This window comes from Asterias amurensis, chromosome 17, assembly GCF_032118995.1.
Source record: "Asterias amurensis chromosome 17, ASM3211899v1".
Classification (NCBI taxonomy): domain Eukaryota; kingdom Metazoa; phylum Echinodermata; class Asteroidea; order Forcipulatida; family Asteriidae; genus Asterias; species Asterias amurensis.
This window is the reverse complement of record NC_092664.1, coordinates 9,423,451-9,448,668: the sequence shown is the minus strand read 5'-3', so window position 1 is coordinate 9,448,668 and position 25,218 is coordinate 9,423,451. Positions and strand designations below refer to the sequence as shown.

At 39.6% G+C, this 25,218-nt stretch overlaps 2 protein-coding genes across 4 annotated transcripts in view; one reads left to right on the top strand and one right to left on the bottom strand.

The window, feature by feature from the left end:
* Positions 1-13,846, top strand: part of LOC139950171 (uncharacterized) — an 84,526-nt gene extending 70,680 nt beyond the window's left edge. For all 3 annotated transcript variants that reach the window (XM_071948798.1, XM_071948797.1, XM_071948796.1), the window contains 14 exons: positions 618-866; positions 1,494-1,603; positions 2,009-2,243; positions 2,414-2,527; positions 3,070-3,186; positions 3,934-4,061; positions 4,614-4,833; positions 5,586-5,661; positions 6,142-6,475; positions 8,090-8,140; positions 8,554-8,586; positions 9,186-9,227; positions 10,074-10,136; positions 12,181-13,846. In XM_071948798.1, the coding sequence (XP_071804899.1) occupies positions 618-866; positions 1,494-1,603; positions 2,009-2,243; positions 2,414-2,527; positions 3,070-3,186; positions 3,934-4,061; positions 4,614-4,833; positions 5,586-5,661; positions 6,142-6,475; positions 8,090-8,140; positions 8,554-8,586; positions 9,186-9,227; positions 10,074-10,136; positions 12,181-12,234 (1,826 nt within the window). In that variant the 3' untranslated portion in view covers positions 12,235-13,846. The remainder of the gene's footprint in view (positions 1-617; positions 867-1,493; positions 1,604-2,008; positions 2,244-2,413; positions 2,528-3,069; positions 3,187-3,933; positions 4,062-4,613; positions 4,834-5,585; positions 5,662-6,141; positions 6,476-8,089; positions 8,141-8,553; positions 8,587-9,185; positions 9,228-10,073; positions 10,137-12,180) is intronic.
* A 2,408-nt stretch (positions 13,847-16,254) lies between these two features.
* On the bottom strand, positions 16,255-25,156 carry LOC139949594 (adenosine deaminase-like). Its single transcript, XM_071948004.1, has 9 exons — positions 25,076-25,156; positions 24,244-24,305; positions 22,736-22,858; positions 21,852-22,108; positions 21,014-21,129; positions 20,312-20,455; positions 19,327-19,424; positions 18,256-18,385; positions 16,255-17,185 (listed from the first exon to the last, which is right to left on the bottom strand). The coding sequence occupies exons 1-9, from the start codon at positions 25,079-25,081 to the stop codon at positions 17,075-17,077; spliced, it is 1,047 nt and encodes a 348-aa protein (XP_071804105.1). The 5' UTR covers positions 25,082-25,156; the 3' UTR covers positions 16,255-17,074.
* Positions 25,157-25,218: the final 62 nt, after the last annotated feature.

The window sequence follows — 25,218 nt, the reverse complement described above, 5'->3', positions numbered from 1 at the left end:
TATGTCATCAGCCATTTGCTTTAGCCCTGCTTGTTTATATACATATTTCTCTCATAGCTACCCAGTCTGGGTTTTTTTTTGTGAAAAAGTTTCCTTGTTATCTATTTGTCTTGTCTACTTGTTTGTAGTTTGTCTGTCTAGGAGTGTCTTCTGCAAGCCTTGGCTTAATAGACCAATCCAGAAGGCCCCGCCCATGCCGCACGTGTGAGCATGAACACGTGGGGCTCTCTAATGCCTTTCTGCACAACTCTGCCGCTCGCGCCAAGCATACGCGCACGCATGTCGGACCTTAGTGTCGGACTTTCGTTGCGTTGTGATTGGTCAATACGCAATGGGGCGGAGCTTAATGGATCGATCTATTTGACAGCCTCTCTTTATTTTGATTTTTGTTATATCTTGAGAAGAGTAGTATGACATAAATGTTGACTTGGATTGACATTGAATCTGGAGTGTTTGGGAACAGGGAGGGAGTGGGCTGCGGTTCAAGAGGGCTAAAACAATTTTTATTTTGATTTATTAATACATTTTTTTGTTTTCTACAATTTTGGAACAAAATGTGTTGTTTTTCTGAATTCCAAAATCCTAATGATCACACCTTACTGTTTCTTACTGTGTAGATCGTGGCGATCCAATCGTCATGAACTGCCCATCAGATATCACCATCTACGTGCTGTCAGCAAGTTCTGAAGCCGCAGTATTCTGGATCCCTCCGACTGCGAATGACACAAGTGCTGTTACATTGAGTTCCAACAAAGACCCTGGGGATCTGTTTGGGTCTGGTACAACCAAGGTGACCTATACAGCTACCGATGCTGCTGACAATGAAGACAGCTGCTCTTTCTCAGTAACTGTCCAAGAAATAAATCGTAAGTTGACAAAAAACTTTCCCATGGATTTACAAAGTGAAATATTCACACAAATTTTAAATCGGGTAGAAATGCAAAATTAAACAGGGGCCAGTTTCACAAAAGAGCTCTGATTGGTCTTGAATGCAAATCAATCATAGTTGCTAAAAGTAAAGTGTGATGTCACAGTACAAATCACTATGGTCTGGCGACGAATTTTATTGCTTTTCGAAATCGGGCCCCAGGTGGTCAATTGAAATGGAATGGTCAAGCCGGCGATTCTACAAACCTTTATGCAATCGTATAAATTAAAGATTTCCTTAATGATGCACAAGTAAATATTGCGGGATCGGGCTTGAACGCAGTTTTACAAAATCAGCGGAAGGGAGCGGCGAGGGAGTGGTTGTTTTAATCATAGCATGAGTACGTGCAAGCAATTTGTTGTTGGAATGGACAGCACACTGGTTGCTATTGGTATACGACTTTGGTTTCTGTGGGTCTAGTAAAAATAAAACAAATCATGTGATGTGCTCTTAACTAATCGCAGTTAAGGCAGAATTTATTTACACGCCGTTATAAATACATCCAAAGTCAATGCTTGTCTGTCCAACAGGTTTCATAAGATTGAACAAATTTTTTCCATTTCAGCGACCTATGAAACTGATGGTACTGTTGAGCTGGTCAGGATTGCAAACACTAGTTCCTCATCATTTACTCAAAACTTTGTGGATGCAGCAATCGATGACTTGATAGCAGACGTAAGTACACTTCAAGATATTGTTCACAGTAATTTGTTTTCCGATATAAGTATCTCATGTAATTCACTAATACAGTGCACCACCTCGAGTTAACCCGGTGGAGGTCATTTTCAATGAAGGCTGCTGGGCGAAGGGCACCAAGGCATTTCCTATTTGCTAAAGGGCACTTTGTGTGGAAATTGTACATTTCTACTGGAGCTTTTTAAGGGCACCAAGGCAATGACCAGGGGGGCATGGAGGCAATGGCCTTTGTTGACTCCGTGAAGAATCAGGTCTGAGACTGTCAACATCAGTATTAATGTAGAAAACTTTTCTTAGCCCTACATAAAAATGTCATCATTAATACTCGCTTAGCACTACATAAAAATGCCATCGTTAATACTTGCATGCTGGCTTTCCCTGCAGTTGGACAAATTGTTTCGACTGAGTTCTGTGGCTGCAAACTTCATTGGAATCACTCTGGATACTGCCAGCCTATCTAACGACAACAAGGCAACCGTAAAGTTTATCATTTCTTTCATTGGATCTCCACCTCCGAATGACACTGACATAGTTAATGCATTCACGTCTTCTCTGACCGGTGTCTCCACCAACGAGTTTGATACAGGCAATGCTGTTACAGTGGGTTCGTTCTTGTTGAGTAAGTATTTTATAAAAACAAATTGCTTCTTCACGATACAGGAACATTGTTTCATGATTTGTTTATAAATTCCACACATGCTCTTTGTGTGGCAAAATTCATCTTGTAACTAAATTTTCTTGCAATTTTTTTTGTATAATACTTTACTCTTGAATGGTATTTTTTCTCAGGCCAGCAAGACTGTCGACAAATACCTTGTCAGAATGACGGCACATGTGCACTTCAAGGAAGCTCATATACCTGCTCGTGTACTGCATCCTGGTCTGGTGACACTTGTGAACTAGGTATGTACACGTATAGGTCATGTAATATGAAATTGGTGTCAGAAGTGGGATATGGCACAACATCAAAGAGATCAAACAAAAATTATACCGCAAAGATTTGATTAACACAAACATTCCTTGCTTAGCTACTTTTGCTTAGCTACTTTTACAAGTAGCTTCATGCTCGTACAACCAACTCCCGACGTAGATTTAGCAAAACTGTTTCAAGTGACATTCTCTGCTGACAGACGATCAACGGTTTCAAAAGATTGAACTTTCTCAATTCTGTTTTAACATGCCATCTAAACCAATCTGTTTCATTAGACTAAGTTGTCATGTAGTGAACATCGTGCTTCAGGGACTTAAAATGAGAGCAAATGGTTACCGAATTTAAGCTTGTTCTATTAACAAAATGAAGTGAAATATTCATCTGGCAAAACATTCTCTTTGGACACTTATGAAGAATGTGTACTTTCCAGTCAAGTTAGTTATTCTTAATTTCTGCAATTGATGTACGTTTCCTTTCTCTAATCTTCCAATGTGATCGTGTTTTTCTGATACAGATGTTGATGAGTGTCTAACCACTCCTTGTGCTTCGGACCGTGTATGTATCAACACATTGGGTAGTTACATCTGTGGTTGTGCTTCCGGATTCTTCCTGGTTGGCGACTCCTGTATTTGTAAGTATTTGATCAGCAGCAGCCGCTATAAGTAATGTTCCAAATGAGTGCTCCTGTATGAAATCTAAACATATGATGTACTTTTTCCATTAATGGTGGGCTGTCGTGGCCTAGCGATTAAGAACACTATATTCAAACTCTGGTGTTTCTGATCAGCAGCATGTGGGTTCGAGTCCCAGTTGTGACACCTGGGTCGATTTCACAAAGAGTTAGGACTGGTCCTAACTTAAGGACTACATGTAGTCCTAGGAGATATAAAAACGCATGCATAGTCCTAAGTTACATGTAGGACAAGTTACTCATCCTAACTCGAGATAAGACTAGTCCTAACTCTTTGTGAAATCCACCCCGTGTCCTAAAGCAAGACACTTGACCATGATGCTCCGTCCCTCGGATGGGACGTAAAGCCGTTGGTCCCATGTGTTGTGTAACGCACGTAAAAGAACCCAGTGCACTTATCAAAAAGAGAAGGGGTTTTACCCCCCCCCCCCCGGTGTTCCTGGTTTAATTGGCAGCATATTGCGCCACAGCACCTTGTCAACCATTACATAGTGCTATGTAAAAGGAGTAGGTCTCATAAATCAAACATAGTCCCACATACCTTGAAGGAAAATACTGAATCATGAAGTGCCTTGAGGATCTCTGACTCTGAGTGAGGAATATGTGCGTTACATAAGAAGCCACTATTATTATTGTCATTATTAATCCTAAAAGTCAATTACAGTTTTTGTTATTTGCCTGTTACAGCCGTGTCCCAGTTCAGTGGTTCGTTTGCAGTCACTCGTATCGGCGCTCAAACGGCAGTTTTTAGTGCTGCTTTGGAGGATGCATCTACCCAGGAATACCAGAGTGTTGTCAGTGACGTCACGGCAGTGGTATGTATTTACACTACACACAACAAATTACCTAACTCAACACGGTATTAGAACAAAGTTGGATATTCAAAACATTGGTGGGAAAGGAGCTTTCTTACTTTGACCTACAGTTAAGATGCTGCTGCTTGAAGAAATGACGGGGGTCAAGTTTGTCAAACCGTATCTGCCGATACCCTTTCCTCACACCAACATGGTATATGCCTAAGTATAGGAAAACCCACACGAACCCAATCAGTTTGTGCACAAGTATTTCTTTATACTCTTATTGCTAAGTGACTGTATAAGAAACTTGATCAGAGAATTATGTAGTCTTTCCAACAGTATACATTTTGTTGTGTATACGTTAAATGCAAGGAAGTATAATAATACAACTTGAGTCCAGTGCGCTTGAGTCTGGTGTACACATGTACTTCACCATAGCATGATCAACGATAATTCCTGTTCATCTAGGAAAAGAGAATGCGAACCATTGTGTTTTCGTATACAGGGAACACCACTTAACAAGTAAACCAAGTTTTAAAAACATGAATATCCATATAATTTGTTGAACAGCTGGATGGAATTTTCTCAACTGAGCCGTCCTTCATAGAATCTCAAGTCCTGGGCATGTCCAGTGGCAGCATCATGGTGGAATACCTCCTCATCTTTGCCTCGGATACCGAGTTGAACGAAGATGCGGTTACCAAGCAGATGAGCGCCAGCGTGTCCGGTGATGGGGAGATAGCCAATAGTGATATCTACATCAGACCATCCTCACTCACTGTTGCTATTGGTAAGTTTGTTTATAGTTTGATATGAACATTCCTCACACAACATCCACTGTGGTTTTAAATGATGCTTAAAACTATTTCAGCCTGCAATATTAGATCATGTTGTAAATGCATGCATACAGTCGACCCTCCTACTGTCTGACCATTCAATGTCATCCGCTGTGGTTTTAAACGATGCTTAAAACTATTCCAGCCTGCAATATTAGATCATGTTGTAAATGCATGCATACAGTCGACCCTCCTACTGTCTGACCATTCAATGTCATCCGCTGTGGTTTTAAACGATGCTTAAAACTATTCCAGCCTACAATATTAGATCATGTTGTAAATGCATGTATACAGTCAACCCTCCTACTGTCTGACCATTCAATATCACCCGCTGTGCTTTTGAAGGATGCATAAAACTATTCCAGCCTGCAATATAAGATCATGTTGTAAATGCATGTATACAGTCGACCCTCCTACTGTCGTGATTTTTTTACTTAAGCAAAATTTTGTGCTTAAGCAGCTCTATGAAATTGGGCCCTGGTCATTACATTGGTGCTCGTCCAAATGCTCTAATAGAAATTTACAGTTTCCTCATAGAGGTGCCTGTTCAAAATTGAACCATCATACCTGCTTTTTTTGTGTCCGCTATGAAACATAAATATTTTACGGTTTTGTCTTCTAAAGTGTGAGAAGGATGACTTGTTGTTTAACACAAATCTGAGTTTTACCGTGATGTTTATTTTTGTTTTCTTTGTATATCAAACAGAAATTTGTCCGTCTGGCTTCTGCAAAAATAGTGGAACTTGTTCACCGGATCCTGTAACGTATGAAAGTACATGCACGTAAGTCCAAAGTTGTTTGGTTCGTTTAATGTCATTTGATAAATTTTGATAAAGCTTACAATGAAATTACAAATGAACAAAGTTTTTTTTTCGCAAAAACATTTCACATCAGCATTTTTAAAACAAATTCATAACCACCCTTGATATTAAATTACAGATTTTGTTTGGAGCTTCTTGTCAGTAAAAACTTTAGGAAGATACAAAGTTGGTCCTGACCTTAAAAACTGTCCACCGAACATCTGTCCAAAAAGAGATTTGCAGTAAAAATTTAATTGGTTCTCAAGCCTGATACTTCACAGAGGCAACAAAGGCAACTGCATGGTGCCCGTGAAATGCTCCAATAGAAGTTTACACTTTCCTCATAGGGTGCCCTTTTACCGAGGAGAAAATGCCTTGGTGCCCTTGCCCTTGCCCGAGTTCTCGCCTATGATGACAACACGATTGATCAATTATACTACATTTGCATTTGAACCATGACAGGTGTTCCAAGCCTTACTCCGGAGACCGCTGCGAGATCACCGATGTCTGGTCACCGATCGTCATTGCCATGGTAGCAACCGCTGGGGTGCTCAGCATTGTCCTGATTGCTCTCTTCTTTGCCTGTTGCTTCTTCCTCGGCAAACGTCTTGACGAGAAAGAACCCAAGTACCCAGGTATCTACGACATTGAGCAGCGAGACTCGTACAACTCGTCACTTCCATCCAAGAAGCAGAGCCGATCGTCAAATGCTCCGCCGTCTCAGCCATCTGGACGTAGGATCCAGACGAGCTTTGCCACTTCAGTTGATCTTGATGCAGGGAACTACAGACAAAATGTGAGTTTAGCTGAGCCCAATTTAATGGCTCTGCCTACCATATACAAAGAATCTGCACTTGCAAAAGCAGGTAGTTCTGTGCTTGTGTCAAGCGTATTTCACAAGTTAGTGGGAAATTTTGGCTCGTGCGCGTGGGGACCGGGTACGCTTACACAGCTAGAGCAGAAGCTTGGTGCTTGCCGTGCGAGCGGAGAGTGGTGATTGTCAACGCAGATTTCTTGTATGAACCACCAATTGTTTCCCTTCACCTAGATACACACAAACTCATTTTGGTGTGATTAAGAAAGCTCTCATTGTTCTTGGATTTTGTAAACCAACAACGAAACTCTTATCACGTCCGCCACACCTCAAAAAGGCTAATAGTGACTCATGTAACACTGACAACTCAATCATGGTACATTTACCATTATACTATTTTACTGTTGTGTACAAGATCCTTAGCCTGTGATTGCAGTCCAGCTCTGGAGTTCCCCCAGTGTAAATTTAACATTTGTTATAATTCTGTTTTTGATTTGGGGTGTCATGGTTTTATAGCATTGGATTTAAATTCTAGTGGCTTAGTCGTCAGAGTGTGGGTTTCGAATCGGGTTTCCCGGTCATGACACTTGTTGCCTTGAGCAAGACACTTTAAACGCTTTAAACAATTTTAAACGCTTCTCTTCACCCAGAGGTAGATTGGTACCTGTGAAGGCAGAGACAGTTCTTGTGATTGGTTTAGTTTAGTGCGCTACATGTAGTCTAGTATTTATTAGACTTTACACTGGCATAAAAGTATAAATATACAAATCGATACATAAAGAAACAAAGAAGCAAAATAGCTAAACAAAAAATACCAAGCCAGTCTGGCCAGTGAGTGGCGAGGAGGAACAGGTGACCAGTACCTCTACAAAAGCGTCCTGCCACAGAGAATGTCCCCTGAAACCCACCCCACAGTTAAAAGCCACCCATCCCACTGTACATTGGCAGCCCAAGCTGTATACTCACAGGGAGCTGAGATGGTCTATCATAGTTGCAATTCAGTTTGGTTAGGCTGTGATGAATAAACCTTTTATCTATGTATCTATCGATCTATCTATCTATCTATCTATCTATCTATCTATCTACATTGTATCTATCTATCTATCTATCTTTAGGAATAAAATAAATGGCCCAGTGACATGACGTAATAATGTTTGAGTGTCAATGAGAGATGGATTTTAGTGCTATTTATGAAGCCACTATTATTATTAACACTTTTGTTATTAGCTCAGTAGGCTTATTTAAACTATACCCTAGTTGTGAATGATGAATAGATGAGTTTTAGGGTGATTTTTGAATTGTCCAACCGTGGCTGCTAACAGACTCTGGTTGGCCATTCTCCACAGTTCAGCTGCAGCTACTTGGAATGACCGAGCCCAGTAAGATTTTGTGACAGGGGTGGAAGTGACGTCGATTTGGAATGTAAATTTCTAGAAGGAATATATTCGTGTACAAGGTCCTTAGGGGTAGCAGTCGTAATAATAATAAGGCTACCCTGTCAAATAAAACTGTGAATAATTAATTCAATATTAAAAACACTTCTTGGAGTTTGCTCTTTCGGCCGTCGCTAACTCGTTGAATTTGGTTTTTTTCTAGGATGATGACTTGGCCGATGTTTCGTTTGTTAACCATGTCTTTGACATTCAGGTAAGACAGTACATTTCAAATCTTAGATCTTGTCTTTGAACCCCACAAAATTCAAATCTCTTTTGAAAATGTTATCTTAAATGTTACAGGTTTTCAAGGACTAATTTTCTTGGGTCTGTTTTCTTAAGTTTTTGTTTTGTTTTGTTTTTGTGCGCCTTGAACACCCAGCAGGGTGGATATGTGCACGTTACCAGTCATTATTATTATTATTTTGATTGTAGCAATGGAAATTAATGCCATCCATTCTTTAAGGTCTCACTAAGATAAGATTGCTTTAATCGTTCGCACGATGGTCGGATGCTTTTCTTAAAAGCTTGGAGGGTGCAAATGAATTTATTTATTCCCCAAAACCACGATGTTTAAACCATTTGCCTTAAATAAGTTTTTTTATTTAATTTCTTCTTTGATTACAGAATGATGAGTCGGCTCACGTCCCACATCTTCATGTAAGAATAATTTAACTTATTTATTGGAATTTACTTAATTATTGGAATTTTTAAATCAAAAACAGTTTTTCTGCATTACGTCTCTATGTGCTTCTGTGTGTAGACTGGCACGTCTTATAAAGTTGGGTTTCAATAGACCCCTGCAGTCATTTCATGAAACGCTGGGATTAATCCTATCTCCTCGTCCTCACTTAGGGTGGGTTCAATGCGTCCCAAGGTCTTCGGATACAGAACCTAACTCGTCCTAAGGGCTAAGATTAATCCTAAGTTAGAAAGTGTTTTGTGAAATCAACGGCAGGGCTCTTCACCAATTCGCGTCTATGGGGCGGAGCTTAATGGATCGGTCTATTGATGTTACTGGGTACGGTATATTCAGCAGTTTTGCAGGCACACAACGGGTTTGTATTCTATTCTGCAATGGGGTAAACAAACTGTGATCTCCTCATCAGTACTAAGGTATATTGTCCCAGTGTGGGGCACAGTCCTTGATGTGGTTTGGGAGGGTCCTCATTTAAAATGGGCTTGTGATCTTCCCTAATGTTTAGATTTTTCATCAGCCTCGGTTTAATTGTTATTCAAACTGTTTTTTTTTTCATCAGCATGGCCTTCAGGAGCAAACTTTGGGCTACACAGACGATGTGGTAAGTCTTAAAACTTTTATCATCATTGGCTTTTTTCGCCATATGGTACATTTCTTTGTTTCCTTTCAGCATGCTTGTGGCATTAATTACTGAATCTAATACTGGTTTTGAAATGCACAGTGGCCTGACACTGACCACACAAAACTGTAGCCAGATTATTTTTTCTCAATTATAAGCCTTCAAGTTTGGGAGTTTAAAAAACAATTGTCATTTAAATCTTCATACAGTGGTGTACATGTGTTGGTAGATTAGGGGGTGGGGGCGTTGGGGTTGGAGTGGGATGCAGCGGGGGGAAGTGTCACATCGTGAAATTTGACCAAGTACATGAAGTAGAACAAAAAAGCCTTGGTCCTTACCAAGGCCCATATACAGCAAATCATGCTGGAGTCTTGGAGTGCTCGTATTTACCTCCCATTTAGCCAAATATGATGAAACACAGTGGTGGTATACTGTCCATTCTTGTATTCCATATTTATTTAAGGAGGGGGGCAAAAGGTCTGGACTCAGCGATTTATATGCAACAACCCCACTTGAAAGGGACATTAAGAGCAAACAATTCCAGTACCTTCTATACTTCTTTGTCTGGAATGTTAGAATGCATATTTCAAGTCGGCTATATTACTAACTGAAACAAAATACAGGGTGCTCCAATGTTTCGCTCTGGGGCGCTATAAAGCAGTCCACCGTAAGCCAGTCCAGACAGATTTATGTTCACAACTTTCACACGTTATCTTCCGGAAGCCGTTTAAAGTCCTGCACAAAAATACTCTTGTGACTGTTTCCTCAGTTTATTCCTTGTGATTCACAGACTTAATTTTTGCCTTTTTTGTCTTTCTCTATCTTTAGCCTCGTGACTACCCAATGGCAACATTTATGCGCCCTTACATTGCAACAGGACAAGAAGCCTCTGTAAGTCAGAAATTTTTTGTTTTGCATCTCATAGAAGAATTTTAAAAATCACTTGTTGTATTAAAGTAGGGGAAGCATTTCTGGAATAGTATTATATAGCAGAGAGGGGCATACCCAGAAATGTTCCTTTAAAGGCAGTGGACACTATTGGTAATTACTCAAAATAATTATTAGCATAAAACCTTTCTTGGTGACGAGTAATGGGGAGAGGTTGATGGTATAAAACATTGTGAGAAACAGCTCCCTCTGAAGTAATGTAGTTTTCGAGAAAGAAGTAATTTTCCACGAATTTGATTTCGAGACCTCAGATTTAGAACTTGAGGTCTCGAAATCAACCATCTTCGTGTGACAAGGGTCTTTGTTCATTCATTATTATCTCGCAAGTTCGAATGACCGATTGCACTCAAATTTTCACAGGTTTGTTATTTTATGCATATGTTGAGATACACCAACTGTGAAGGCTAGTCCTTGACAATTACCAATAGTGTCCACTGCCTTTAAAATGGTACTGGGTACATGTAGATAAGGTTTCTTTCATATAAACCCCTAAACCTAGTTACACTCTTACGGACGGGCACCAAGATAATTAATAGGTGGCATGCCTCCAGCAGTAGTGGCCATGATGAATATTTTATGCAGGCTTGGAATTTCATGGAGGCCCTGGGGTGGATTTCACAGAGGTAGTCCTAACTTAGGACTAGTCCTAAGCAATGCTAAGAGATAGGACCAGTCCTAAGTTAGGACCTGTAACTCATCCTAACTTAGGACTGGTCCTATCTCTTAGCATTGCCTAGGACTACTCCTAAGTTAGGACTACCTTTGTGAAATCCACCCCTGGTCTCTGTTGCCCTGGGCTTGGCCTTGGTGCCCCGTCATAAGTTTCCCCTAGACGCTAAGATTTTGATGAAGTGATTCTTGGAAAGTGAAATTGACCTTGCTCTTTTAAAGATGACATTCCAGGGCCTGTGGCTAAGTGGGTTTTTTTCCCCCTGTCTCCCAGGTCAAAATTCCAGTTGAACCTAGTTAACTGGGGTCAACTGGTTCAACTGGATAGTGACCAAACTCGTCCATTTTCCATATTAACCAACTGGTTTGGACTAGGTTTAACTGTGTTCAACTAGGTTGACATTATAAACCAGTTGGTTTCTGTCCATTTTCCATATTAAACCAACTGGTTTTAACTGTGTTTAACTAGTTTATCAACTGGTTTTCAACTAGTTCCAGTTAAACCCAGTTTAACTAGGTTCAACTGGAATTTTGACCTGGGTTTTAAAGATGAAATTCCAGGGCCTGTGGCTAAGTGGTTTTTTATTCCCCTGTCTTTCACCTCTGTGGACCTGCCTCGAATCCCGCCTCAGACACAGGGCCCAATTTCATAGCGCTGCTAAGCACAAAAATTTGCTAAGCATGAAATTTCTTCCTTGATAAACACAAGATTACCATCAAAATTTCCATGTGATTTTCAGGATAAACAAACAACAGCTAAATACCAGTAACAAGCAATATGCAACAAATTGAAATTTGGGGCGTAATCCTGTTTTTATCAAGAAATAAATGTCATGCTTAGCAAATTTTTGTGCTTAGCAGCCCTATTAAATTGGGCCCAGAGCTTTGCAGATTTTTCTTCCTTCAATTGTTGGCTGTGCTGTGTGTCTGTTCACATGTAACCAATATTCCTGTACTTTTGCTGTTGTACAAACGGAAAACAAACAAACAAATAAACATGGGTTGTTGTGGCTGGCTGCCTTAGGTGACCTTGCATGCCTTCTGTTTGAACACGCTGTAGCCGCAACTCAGCTTCTCAGCTGAAAAACTGTGGATGATAAGCCTCCCAAATTATTGTTACTATTATCAAAACAAGAATTTTCAAATTTGTGAACATGTATTTTATCAATCCTACAAATGTTACGGACAACTTTTGGAACCGTCCAATAATCAAACAAAATAGTTCAAAGTGCATATTTTATTCCTATATATTTGTTTCATTTTATATATTTATTAATTGATTCTTATTAATTTTTTTGTTGTCTCCATCTTATTTTAGGAGCAGTTTCATGCTACCCAGGGTAGACGACACATTGACGCCGACTACTTCTAGATAGTTTTGCCTAACGCCACTATTAAACAAAATTACCTCACAACTCCCTACATTTTGTTTCAACACAAAGACCAGACTAAAATAACAACTTCCACCAAATTAGAAATCTTACCGTACTAAAGATTACCCAAGGTCTGCATAAACCATTGTAGAGGCAAACCAATGGGCCATATTTTTGACCGCATGAGGGCGCTCTCAATCACTTCCGGGGGTATATTCACCCAAAACAGATATGAAAGACCAGAACACATTAACAACACAGACATTTAATCCATCAAGGACAATAAGACATTTGAAGGAGCCGATACAACCCACCTCTAAAGCAACTTAAAACTACGGTGCAACAAAAGTGACAGAACGCCTATTGAAACTGTGCACGACAAATCGCATATACCCCCGGAAGTGATAAAAATACTCTTGAGGGTGCCCTCACGTGACCAAAAATTCGGCGCATTATAAGTACTAACCAACTGAAATCATCTTTAATTTCAGTTATTTCTTTTTTTCTTAAATGTATTCAGGAATATATATTTTTTTAATCTTCTGAAGGTGTAGTTTTAAAGGTGTAATTTTTTATACAAGTTTTTTACTAATCAATGTTCTATTTATGGTAGTTTACCTGTAGATATTGTTCAACAATTAACATTTTTAGAACTGTTGCTTAATGTGATTATTTAAATCTAATTTTATTCTATTTTATTGTAATCAAGTGTTGTTTTGATGGGAACTGGTTCTTGGTTGATATTCTGCTTCTAACTTAAAAGCAAGCGTAACTGAAAGTTCACCACAAAAAAAAGTTCTGTCTGCCGTGTCTGTCTCCTTTTTAATGTCTCATCTGACAAAAGATTTCTGTTAAAATGAAAATTGGCTTTGAAATGAAGATTAGACAGGACTTAGGGGCCAATCACAATTATCAACATTTTCACAAGTGTACAAACCATACACTTGGAGGGAGAGGGGGTAATGCCTGCCGTACGCTTTTGTTTCCTTTAACAATTTATGTCAAACTATTTTTGCACCGTTAGATAATACGCTTTGTTTTTCCTTTCAATAGTCTGATAAACTGCGTCTTGTAAACACGATCTGTATTCTTTATATTTTTCTTTTGTAAAGTGTGATCCTAATAAACATTGTTTGCATGTAATTCACAATCAAGTTTCTCTATGTACAATAGTAGGAAAACAACATAAACTTTTTTCTTTGTGCACTTTTGTGGAAATGTTGATAATTGTGTCTGGCCTCTTTTGCTACAATTATTTGTCCATTGGTTCTAATGTAATTGGACATAATGCAGATAAGTGAGGATCTCGTCGATTTTGATTGTCTTATTTTGAGCCAATTGCGTTTTTTAACATGTTTGTGTATTGACCTGTATATTATTCAATCAATGACTTCCAAGTTATTTGCTTTTGTATAGAACGGACAACTACTGCAATGAAAAAAAAAGACCTGTTCAATGTTTTTTATCAGCAACTGTACTGTTGAGTAGTCTTTTTAAATGATAACCCACCCATATGTATACAATTAACACCAAATAATCATCTCTAAATTATTGGTACCTATTTCATTTTTCAGATGGGACAAACAAATTAAATAAAGTTAATAAGAAGAACACTATTGTTTTGTTTGTTTCTTTGCTGACTCTGTCTTTAGTAATAGTTTTGTATACTTAATATAGTTGGTATATAAATAAAAATTGTTGACCAACATTTACTTCAATTTTTGATCCTTCCCCAGCTGTAATTTTATGCCCTGCGGAGGCGAAGCCACTGAAGGTGCATACTGCGTGTATGCGTAGGTGTGTGCATGCTGTTATGATTTGTGTGCGTGCGTACAAATTAAGTACTCGGAAGGACGCAAAACTTTTCATGTGGATTGGTCCTGGGATCCTTCCCACCCCCAGTGGTCTGTCCTTTTTGGACTATTGGCAAACAACTCTGTCAGGCAAACACATTGGCCAGGCAAACACATTGGCCAGGCAAACACATTGGCCAGGCAAACACATTGGCCAGGCAAACACATTGGCCAGGCAAACACATTGGCCAGGCAAACACATTGGCCAGGCAAACACATTGGCCAGGCAAACACATAGGCCAGGCAAACACATTGGCCAGGCAAACACATTGGCCAGGCAAACACATTGGCCAGGCAAACACATTGGCCAGGCAAACACATTTGCCATTATGGCTAAAACAAAGGCAATGTTGTCTGAGCAGTATCTCCGAACAGTACTTGTCATATCAACTCCAAACTTGCGGTTTGTGGATTGGTCTTTGTTTATGGATGGGTCTTGGGGCTTCCCCCCTCCACCCCCACAGGTCTGACAGTGATGGACTATAGGCAAAAACAATGGTCATTATGGCTCAAACAAAAGAAATGTTGTCTCGAGAAGTACTAATTGTCATATCAACTCCAAACATGGTTTGTGGACTGGTCTTGGGATCCCCCAAGAAGCCCGTTACTTTTGCATCTTAGGCCAAATGTCAAGGTTATTACGACTAAAACAAAATAAATGTTGCCTTCCCATCATACTGTCCCCATTGCCTTCCCTCACCCCTCCTCACCTCCTCACCTATCCTTCCCCATCACTTATCTTTCCTAGCCTTCTACCCAACCCTCTTCGACAATGATAAGATCTCCTTTCAAAATGTAAAGCAGAAAGAGTAGAATTTTTTTTTTTTTTTTGGGGGGGGACGTGTAGTGTGTACGAGTGTTTTCACCCATTGGTCTTTCCCACCTACATGACAGAGTACCCGCAGCGCTTGCACAAACTGTATTTTGTGAAAAAAATCCCCACACTGTTCTACATGTGTCGAATGTCAAGACACGGGGACTGGCTTGCAGGGCATTTTGTGTTTTCAAACACGACTTTTCTTGTTTTATGTTTTAAGTCGTGCAGAAAAGATCTTCATAACTTCATCGCCAAGACATATAGTTTGGTTTCTATGTTTTTGTCTAAAACCAAAGGCTCTTTTAACTGTTGTCTTATCTGGGTTCATCTAGAGTTTAAAGCCATTATACCCTTTTGGTACAGAAAAAAAAAAAAAGTTCACAGATTTACAAATTATTTACAGGGTCTACAGAAGATAATGGTGAAAGACTTCTCTTGAAATATTGTTCCATGAAATGCTTTACTTTTTGAGAAAACATTAAAACAATATAAATTCTCGTTAGCGAGAATTACGGATTTATTTTAAACACATGTCACGATGACACGGCGAAACACGCGGAAACAAGAGTGGGTTTTCCCATTATTTTCTCCTGACTCCGATGACCGATTGAGCCTAAATTTTCACAGGTTTGTTATTTTATATATATTACTTATGATACAATAAGTGTGGGACTTGGACAATACTGTTAACCGAAAGTGTATAATGGCTTTAATAACGACCATCCAGGATTGAAGCTCTTTTACGCAATGGGATAGTCTGAACCAGGCACAGGCTGCATCTCCCGGCTTGGTTGGGTCGAAAGTTATGAATAGCTGAACATCATTAGCATAGTGGTTTGACCAATGAAGTGGGAGTAGTATAGGTGTAGACATGTGGCCCAATGACGGATCCTTGGGGAACACTATGTTTGTGTAGCCAATGATCACGCCCCTCCAGTTTACAACCTTTAACCATCAAGTAAACAAAGTAAACAAAACAATCAATATAAGTGCTTATTAAATAAGCAGTTTATTTATACTATTCTTTGATATTTTTTAATCATTCATTCTTTTTATATAAAAGTATTTATATCCATAAATTTTTTATCTTCATCATATTTATAAAAAGTTCCATGCTGCCGAAGGTAGACGGCACATTGACGCAGACTTCTAGATGGTTTTGCAAAACAGAACTACAAACTCCCTACATTTTGTTTCAACACAAGCACCAGTAACAAAAATGACAACAATTTCCACCAATTACTGAACTAGAGTTTGTTTTTGTCAATATTAAATTACACTATTACTTTTCTGACTTATAAAACATTTATTTATTTTGTAGCGCCCTTCGGGTTTAATTGAGGCTTTGTAGCGCCCTTCGGGTTTAATTGAGGCTTTGTAGCGCCCTTCGGGTTTAATTGAGGCTTCCACTTTGGTCCCGTTCTGTCGGTGTGACCTTTGTGTCCCGGTGTGTCCGAGTGACCTTTGGGTCCCTTAAACATCAAAGTGTGGCCCATGGGCCCAGTGTACTCTTTGGTCCCAGTGTGACCCGGTGTGCGCCTTGTAGGCTATTGCTTAAGTGGTACACAGTGTTTTATGAGGGTGTGGAAAAATTAGTCCATACATGTATTTGAAAGTTTGAAGGGCATGGTGCCGTTTGTTTAGACCACATTGTGGTGTTCATTTGTGTTTTGGTTGGACGTGATATTCCATTTTTTGAGGAACAATGTTACTCCTCAAAATTTATGTCGTAATGTAATGGTTGAAGTGTGTCTGTTTGGCCAGTTTGCCCTATCCGGCTCCTTGCCTACAACATGTACTAAATCTACTAAGGAGAACATTATCACAATTTTGTGTGAGAATAAATCCAGCTTTTAAGCTATGGCAATAAGTCGAGTTGGCTTTGATACGTTGTCTGTAAATATAAATGTTGATTAAGATAAAATTCCGGGGCGGATTTTACTAGACCCTTCCCATGAAACATGTTAATTGCATAAATAACGCGTGCGCACTAACATTTTGGTTGGCAAAATGAGGGAGCAGCGGGCTGTTTTGTACATGGCGTTTGTGAGTCTGCTTAGTGCACATCTCTATGGCGTTTGCCAACCAATAGGGTATGTACGCATGCGTAAATGTAATTAGCATATTTCATGGGAAGGGTCAATTGTAAAACTCCCTAAGAGAGTCTGATTAAACTGTGAGTTTAAGCCCTGCAATTTCTTTACATGCTGATTTTATTTGTTTGATGAGTTCTTCCTTCTCTCCATCTGGTAGAAAAGATGATCTGGCAGCGTTCAAAGTCTGTATGGTCAAAATGACAAAAACAAAATCGTAAGGATAAAGTTGTGGACAAATGTGGAAGAAAAAGTTTTTGACCATTTCTTTGGCATAAACTAGGGCTTAGTGTTGTGGGTTTTTCCACGAGAATAATCTTTACCTTAATTCAAAGCGTCGCGAACATCATGCTTGAATCAAATTCGTTTTGGCTGGCTGTCCCAAGATGCACGTTCCGATCGGAATATACTGATCAAAGAGTTGATTTTTTAACCACCAGATCTTTTCAGAACAAACACTTCCGTACTCACACACTGTTACTGCAAACCTCTCTTTTTAGTTATACTTCCAACAAGCAAAGTTTCAAATCCTACTTAAAGGCTCAGCAGCCGGTTTCACAGAGAGTTAGGACTCGTCTTGTCTCAAGTTTGGATGAGTAACTCGTCCTAACATAGGATTAATCTTAAGGTCTGCATGCTACAGTGCAGGGTAACCCGGTTGGGACTCGTCCTACATGTAAGTCCTAAGATTAGTCTTAAGTTAGGAAGAGGTTTGTGAAATCGATGGCTGGACACTTTTGGTAATGAATCAAAACAAATATTAGCATACAAACTTACTTAAACAAGTAACAAAAAATTATTTTTCTGACATTGTTTTACTCTTTTTTCAAAAACTACAGCACCTCAGCAAGTACCATTTTAAGGGAAGCTTTCTACTATCTACTATCGTTGAATGTAAACCTGTGGACATTATGTTCTGGGCCCGATTTCATTGCTCTGATTACCAGAAGCACAGAATCGGTGCTTACGGAAGCGGGAATTCTACGCTTACGGCAAGCGTATTTCACGGGTTAGTGGCAAATTTTGGCTTCTGCAGGTGCATACTCTGCGCTATTAGGCATTCTACGCTTACAAGGCTAGCGCAGAAATTCGGCGCTTGCACGTAAGCGGGGAATCGTGATCATAAGCGCAGGATTTTGCGGTAAGCAGAGACATAAAATTGGGCCCTGGTCCTACAAGAAGTACCCAAAACACTCTAAGCAGCTCTATCTTTGAGAGGTCTTTAACCTCGTCTACAATGAACAAAATTCTTCTCACCACTTGTGCTGCCTGCTGATCACTCATGGCAAAATATTCTTTTGCAATCTTGAACTCCTCGTTCATGGTGTTGCCAAATATCAGCGGATCGTCGGTGTTTAGAGAAAAGTTTACATTGTCTTTCAAGAATCTAGCAAAATAAATGTACAATAAAGAAAGTAACAATTATAACAATGTTGTTTCAGGCAATGATATATCCTGAACAGTTCGGCTGGAGATGTAGTTGTTAACTTCCGAATTGTATAAATATTTGCATTAACCATTTGAAAACATTTATTCCTGTAGATAACAAGGCATTTAACTAATAATACTTGGTTAAATCGTTGCGGTACCCGCTGCAAAAATATAGGATTTGAATTGCCTCTAGCTAGCAATCTTGGTGGTCTAGTTGGTAAAACATCTGCTCTAGATTGGCGAACGTTGTTGGTTTCAAATCCCTAACAAGTAATATGCCTGTGATACTTTTCACAGAAGTCAGGGAAGTATACAGTGCCTTACACATATCTGTGTAAGCGTAAAACCAAATAATATTCTTTATCCCTGACGCAAATTATTCATCCTTTGGAATTGACATACATGTATACAGCCATTGGTCCTACATGTATGTGTTGTGTAATACATGTAAAAGAACCCAGTTCACTTATTGGTAGGAGAAAGGGGATTGTCCCGTGTTCCTGGCAGTGGCTGCTGAGTGTGGCATAGCAGCTTGTAAACCCTTATCAGGTGCTGAATAAACTTCAAAAGCCGTCTTGAAAAAATAGTAACAAGCGCCTTGAGACACCCAGAAAACAAAGTATTATGTTGAAACTAAGTATTATTTTTTGTCAGGACACAAGCTGGAATTCAGTGATGACAGCAAGGCCGAATTCATGTCTCTGCTTATCGCAGAATTCTTCGCTTATGGCCAATAGAATTATTATGCTTTACAGGGCGCCGTAAGCGCTAAATTCCGCGGTAAACAGAGGCATGAAATTGGGCCCTGCTGCCTGGTATTAGGGGTGATGGAGGGTGGAAAGGTTATGAGCCCCGTAGGCTTTGTAGAAATTTATAAAATGTTGACCCAACCCTTACCTGACACAAGGATGCTTGGTGAAATCTGGATCACATGCTCCCGTAAAAATACTGGATGTTGGGCAAGCCTCTATGTGTATATTCCTGTCTTTTACCATCTACATGTAAATACAACAACAATTATAATATATATTACAGTATCTTCCAGTACGCGCTATCTTGGGTGGCGGGGTTGGTTTGGTGGCGTAAAACGCTCGCCTCTCACCAAGGCCCCCAGTTAGATTCCCAGTCGGTGTGGTGTATTTACGTGGAGAAATACTTAAGTGTCAGAGTAGCCTAGCACACAATAGCTGCCATTTTGAGAAGTGGTTTATTCACATAACCTTTGACCTGTATACATACATGGACTGTGCACTATATATATATTCATGAGCCGTTCATAAAGTAGTGCCACAGTGATACATTACAGTCGGGGCCATACATTGTACGTGAGTTGAGTTGTGTGTTGGTTCTCTGCTGTGCCACGATGGTTTTCCAGACCATCCGGTTTTCCTCCCACAACACACAACACCAATGACTTTAAAGGCAAAGCATTAATGGGTTTTAAAAAAAGAGGCCATTTCCACCTTTATAGTCCTTAATATGGATGTAGGCTTGGGTATCATCAATCTGAAGCCTGGCTGTAGAGTAGAAAGCACTACCTCCCCAACTTTACGTAGTATAAAGAAAGTGTCACGACCGAGATTCGAACCCACACTCTGCTGATCAAACACCAGAGCTTGAATCCTGTGCTCTTAACCGTGTCTTGGTTAGAAAACAAGTTTAAGGAAACAAATCACAACCGGGACTCACACCCACACTCTGCATGCTGATCAGAAACATCAAAACTTGAGATGTTTTTTTTGTGTAAAGATTTTCCAAAATGTTTTTGCTTTTTTAACGAAGTGGGCAAATTGAAAGAAACAAATTGTGACAGATTGTCTAGAATTGTTAAGTTTTTAAACAAACTCGTCGCCACTCTTTTATTGCCTTATTGACAACTCACCTGATAAACATTCTCATCATCCAGACAGTGATATCCGTGCCCTATTCTCTCTGCATGGAGCACTTCTATGGCTTCATTGACATGACTAGCTGGCCCTGCTTCACCAGCGTGTACAGTACGATGAATACCACATTGTTTAGCTTCCTAGATAAAATGGTAAATATCTATCAGGGGTGCGTTTTTACATGGGAAAAGGTTGCGCAAATAAATGACTGATTATGAAGTTCATATGAAAACCTTTTTTTTCTTCTGTGAACCATTATTCTATGTCATATTCAAGGAAACTGTGCATCTAAGAACCTAAAAACGCAACAGCTGATTTCATTTGTTCCAACTAAAACAGTGGGTGCGTTCGATTAACTTGGGTCATCCCCAAGTGCCCTGCTTGTGGAATGGGTCACTTGGGGCTGACCCGAGGTGCATGATGCCACCACGAGAGAGAGAGAGAGGGTGAGTGATTGTTCGATAAGCTTGGCCGAATGAGCACCGCTGGGTCAACAAAGGGAAGCTAATCGAACGCAGCCACTGTGTTTACAGGCTGAAAATTGTGTACAGTATGTTTTTTTGTCTTTATTATTTTCTCCCCGACTTACACAACAGATTTTCACAGTTTCGTTATTTTAAATATTCAAACATTTGCACCAGTCCTGTACAAAACCTTTATAAAAAATAAATATATGTTCTTTTTGAGATTGTATTTACCTGATAAACTCTGATTATTTCTGGATCCAGTGGAAGATTTTCCTCTCCTCCTATATCTATGCCAACGACAGAACCCCTGAATTCCTTGGCCATTTCAAGACATTCTGCAGCCCATCCTGTGGAAGAAAAGACAACAAAAGTATGAACTTCAAGACTATGACCCCAAAACTTTCACTAATTTCTACTGACCCTTAAATAATAATTAAAAAAATAGTGGGTTCTTATATAGCTCTCGTATCCGTCACTCACTGACGCTCAAGGCGCTTTAAACATACAGTATTTTCCTGCAAGGCATGTGGGACTACGTTTGAATCATGAGACCTACTCCTTTTACATAGCACCATGTAATGGTTTACAATGTGCTGTGGCGCAATATGCTAACAATCAAACCAAGAACACAGGCAGACTGGGGCGAACCCTTACTCTTTTTGTTAAGTGCACTGGGTTCTTTTTACGTGTGTTAAACAACACACAGGACCAACAGCTTTACATCCCATCCGAAGCAATGGTTTAAAAAGTGTCTTGCTTAAGGACACAAGTGTCTCGACTGGGACATGTGAAAACATGTGAACACTGTGCCGCTTAAAGTGGCTGCATACGTTTGGTAATGACCCTGTTAATGAATGGCAATAAACATTAACATGATAAGAAGTACAGCATGCTTTAAATCAAGGGATTAAAACAACGAACGGTTCTAACAAATTTTAAAAAGAGACACCGCCAACATAGAGCCCCGGCACGATAATCCGGAGGTCGTTGGTTCAAATTCCACTCTAGTCAATTCTTTGTTTAATCCCCAAAATAAAATAAAAATTACATCGCCTTTAATATAATTTACCAGGTTCATGTTTTGTCATGGTGAGGATCAGACGTGTCTTTATGTTGAAGTCTCGTTGGCCCGCCTCGATTCCTTCAATCACGCTCTGCATCACCGTCCGTAGCGGCAGCTTCTTCTCCACTTTAAAACTCAGCCAAGCGATCCCGCAGTTGGCTAGAAGGTGGGGGCTCAAGCGTAGCTCAAAGTATATCACCCCTTCTTTGGCTTTGTCTTCACAGAGCTCGTAGGCAACACGTTTAATAGCATCTTTCTCAGCGCTAGGAAAAAATAGGAAACAACACTTCTTCAGTATTGTTTGCAGCTTTGCATGGTGTGGATTAATAGGAAGAAACTATAAATTAACAGTAAACTTGCAGGTACAACCATGTGTACATCTCTTTTTGTGAGAGTGGCTCTGAAAAGAGTTGGTGTGGTCTGGGCACTTTTCGAAATGTCGAGACCAAGCCGGCTCTTTTCAGAGCCAACACTCCCACAAAAGAGATGTACACATGGTTGTACACTCAAGTTAACTACTTTTTAATAGCATCTTTCTCTGCGCTAGGACAAAATTGACAAGAGTGGACTCGAACCAACGACTGGCACTCTCCTACCAACTGAGTAAACATGTGAAAATCGCAAAGCAATATTTTCAGGAGTCGAGTAAATCCGTTGTACATGCTTGAATATTTTTCGTATCACTGACATGACTGAGACAAAAATTATTTTTGAGAAATTGTGTCACTCATTTATCAAAAATAACAGTAGCTCAGCAAGCAAATTCAATGGAAGCTTTATACAAATTATCTTAAACCGTGTAAGTTTAATGAAAATCTGTGGAGGTTTGTGTTTTTTGTCATACAAAAAGTACCCCAAAACCCTTTAACTGCTTCTGTAAAAAGACTTACACTAAAACAGGCAGAAATATATTGAACGTCTGTAGAAAGTTTGAGAGGCTTCCCATCTTGAAGCTCCGGATGAAGTGAGCCAACTCCTCTGCATTGTTCCCAGGTACATCCACACCACTCTTCCTAAAAAATGTACAATAACAAACAGTTTTTATACGGTGTTTAAAATATCACCGTGAGGTCCCTGTACAGGGAAAATCAACGGTTGTACAAAGGAAAACTGACTGGGTACAGATATGTTTTCACCTTGGTTTTCAATTGTTTAACAACCTCTGGAAGACTGTTTCATAACTGGACTACTGCATATTGGAAAGAACGGGAATCAGAAGGGGTTTATAGTGATGATCGCAGATTTCTAGCTGTTTGAAACTCCTGAAATTAAAGACGCTGGACACTATTGGTAACAGATGCATAAAATAACAAACCTTTGAAAGTTTGAGCTCAATCGGTTGTCGAAGTTGCAAGATAATAACGAAAGAAAAAACACCCTTGTCACACAAAGTTGTGTGCAAAACACCCTTGTCACACAAAGTTGTGTGCTTTCAGATGCTAAATTTTGAGACCTCACATCCTTAATCTGAGGTCTTGAAATCAAATTCGTGGAAAATTACTTCTTTCTGTCTTTCTCAAAATACATTACTTCAGAGGGAGCCGTTTCTCACAATGTTTTATAGGCCAACTGTACTATCAACAGCTCCCAACTTGTTACCAAGAAAGGTTTTATGCTAATAATTTTTTTGAGTAATTATCAATATTGTCCACTGCCTTTAACTTTGAAGATAAATAGGATACACTGATAAGTGAGAGCAAAAATTTAAAATCTATTCTAGCCAAAGTAAATCCTTAAGAATGGGTGTGATGGAATCCCGAGTACAAGTTCTGGTGTCGAGTCTAGCAGCAGAATTTTGTACACGCTAATAAACAAAACAGTTGAGTTTTGATCACTAATGATACAAAATAAGAACCTCAAGTTGTGTCATCATCACCCTGGTACTCCTCCAAGAAGGATACCAAGGCCCAATTTCATAAAGACGTTAAAGGCACTGGACACCTTTGGTCATTGTGGACACCTTTGGTCATTGTCAAAGACCAGTCTTCTTACTTGGTGTATTTCAATATGCATAAAATAAACACATCTGTGAAAATTTCAACTCAATTGGTCGTCAAAGTTGCGAAAAAATAATGGGAAAAAAAACACCCTTGTTGCACAAATTTGTGTTCTTTTAGATGTGTAAAGAACTTAGGCTTCAGGCCTGATGGAGTGAGAAAATTACCTCTGTCTCAAAAACTATATGTTTCTTCAGAGGGAGCCTTTTCCCACAATGTTTTCTACACAACCAACAACTCTCCATCGCTCGTTACCAAGTAAGTTTTTATGCTAACAATTCTTTTGAAACGCCCTTGTGTTTAAATTTAGTCTTTGATGTGACGTAAGTCAAAAAAGCCTTGGCTTTCTACCGACCCAAAATTTCCAGCAAGATTTCAGCAAAAAAATGATCACAACTCACTTGGCAAGATCCCATACTGTTGAGGGTCTGACAGCACCTTCTAGGTGAATATGAAGCTCAACCTGTGGGTAATTAGTAAAATTGCATGAATAATAGAAGACGTAAAATTCCATATATAGCCTACTTTTTAAATGAAGTTCTAGCATGTTCATAATCCCATGTACATAGTTCTAATCTACCTAGGAGTAATCCCAAGCCTACCCACTCGAACTTCGAAGAATCCAGAGGTATCAAACCAGGGCCCAGTTTCATGGCTCTGCTTGAAGCAGGGAATTCTGTGCTTACGGCAAGCGTATATTTCTTGGGTTAGCGGCAAATTTTGGCTTCTACCCGTGCTCACTCCACATTCTATTTTTTTTTCTATCTAGGCATTGTAACTTTGCTTACAATTAAATAACAAAATACAATACAAGGCTAGCGCAGAAATTTGGCGCTTGCACGTAACTGTCGTAAGCAGGGAATTGTGAACGTAAGCACAAAATTCAGCGGTAAGCATAGTTGCGATAACGTAACCCTCCTCCTGACGGCCGCCAATCGCAACTACGGTAAGCAAGCAGAGCCATGAAATTGGGCCCTGACTAAAGCCTATCTATAATCTAGGGCCATAGACCTATATAATGTTTTATCTTTTTTATAACTACACTCTACACTACACTCTACAGTCTACAGTCTTGACTTGATTAAATTGAAATTGAGGCGCATTGAATTGATGAGAAGTATAGAGCAAGGAAAAGAATAACCATCAGCTAATTCGAACTTCGTAAGTCAAAAAAACTACATGAACTCAAACTGTGTTGAAAAAAGTAGCGAAAAACCTTGAAAATTACCTTACCTTCATTGTACAAAAAACTCCGCCCCTGACTTTCCTTTACAAAAAGTACCAAAAGTTACGAAAGTGTTTACAATGTCTACCGCCCTCTAGAGGCATATTTTCCTTGGAAAAAAACCTGCAACTCAAAATGATTAGCGCCCTCC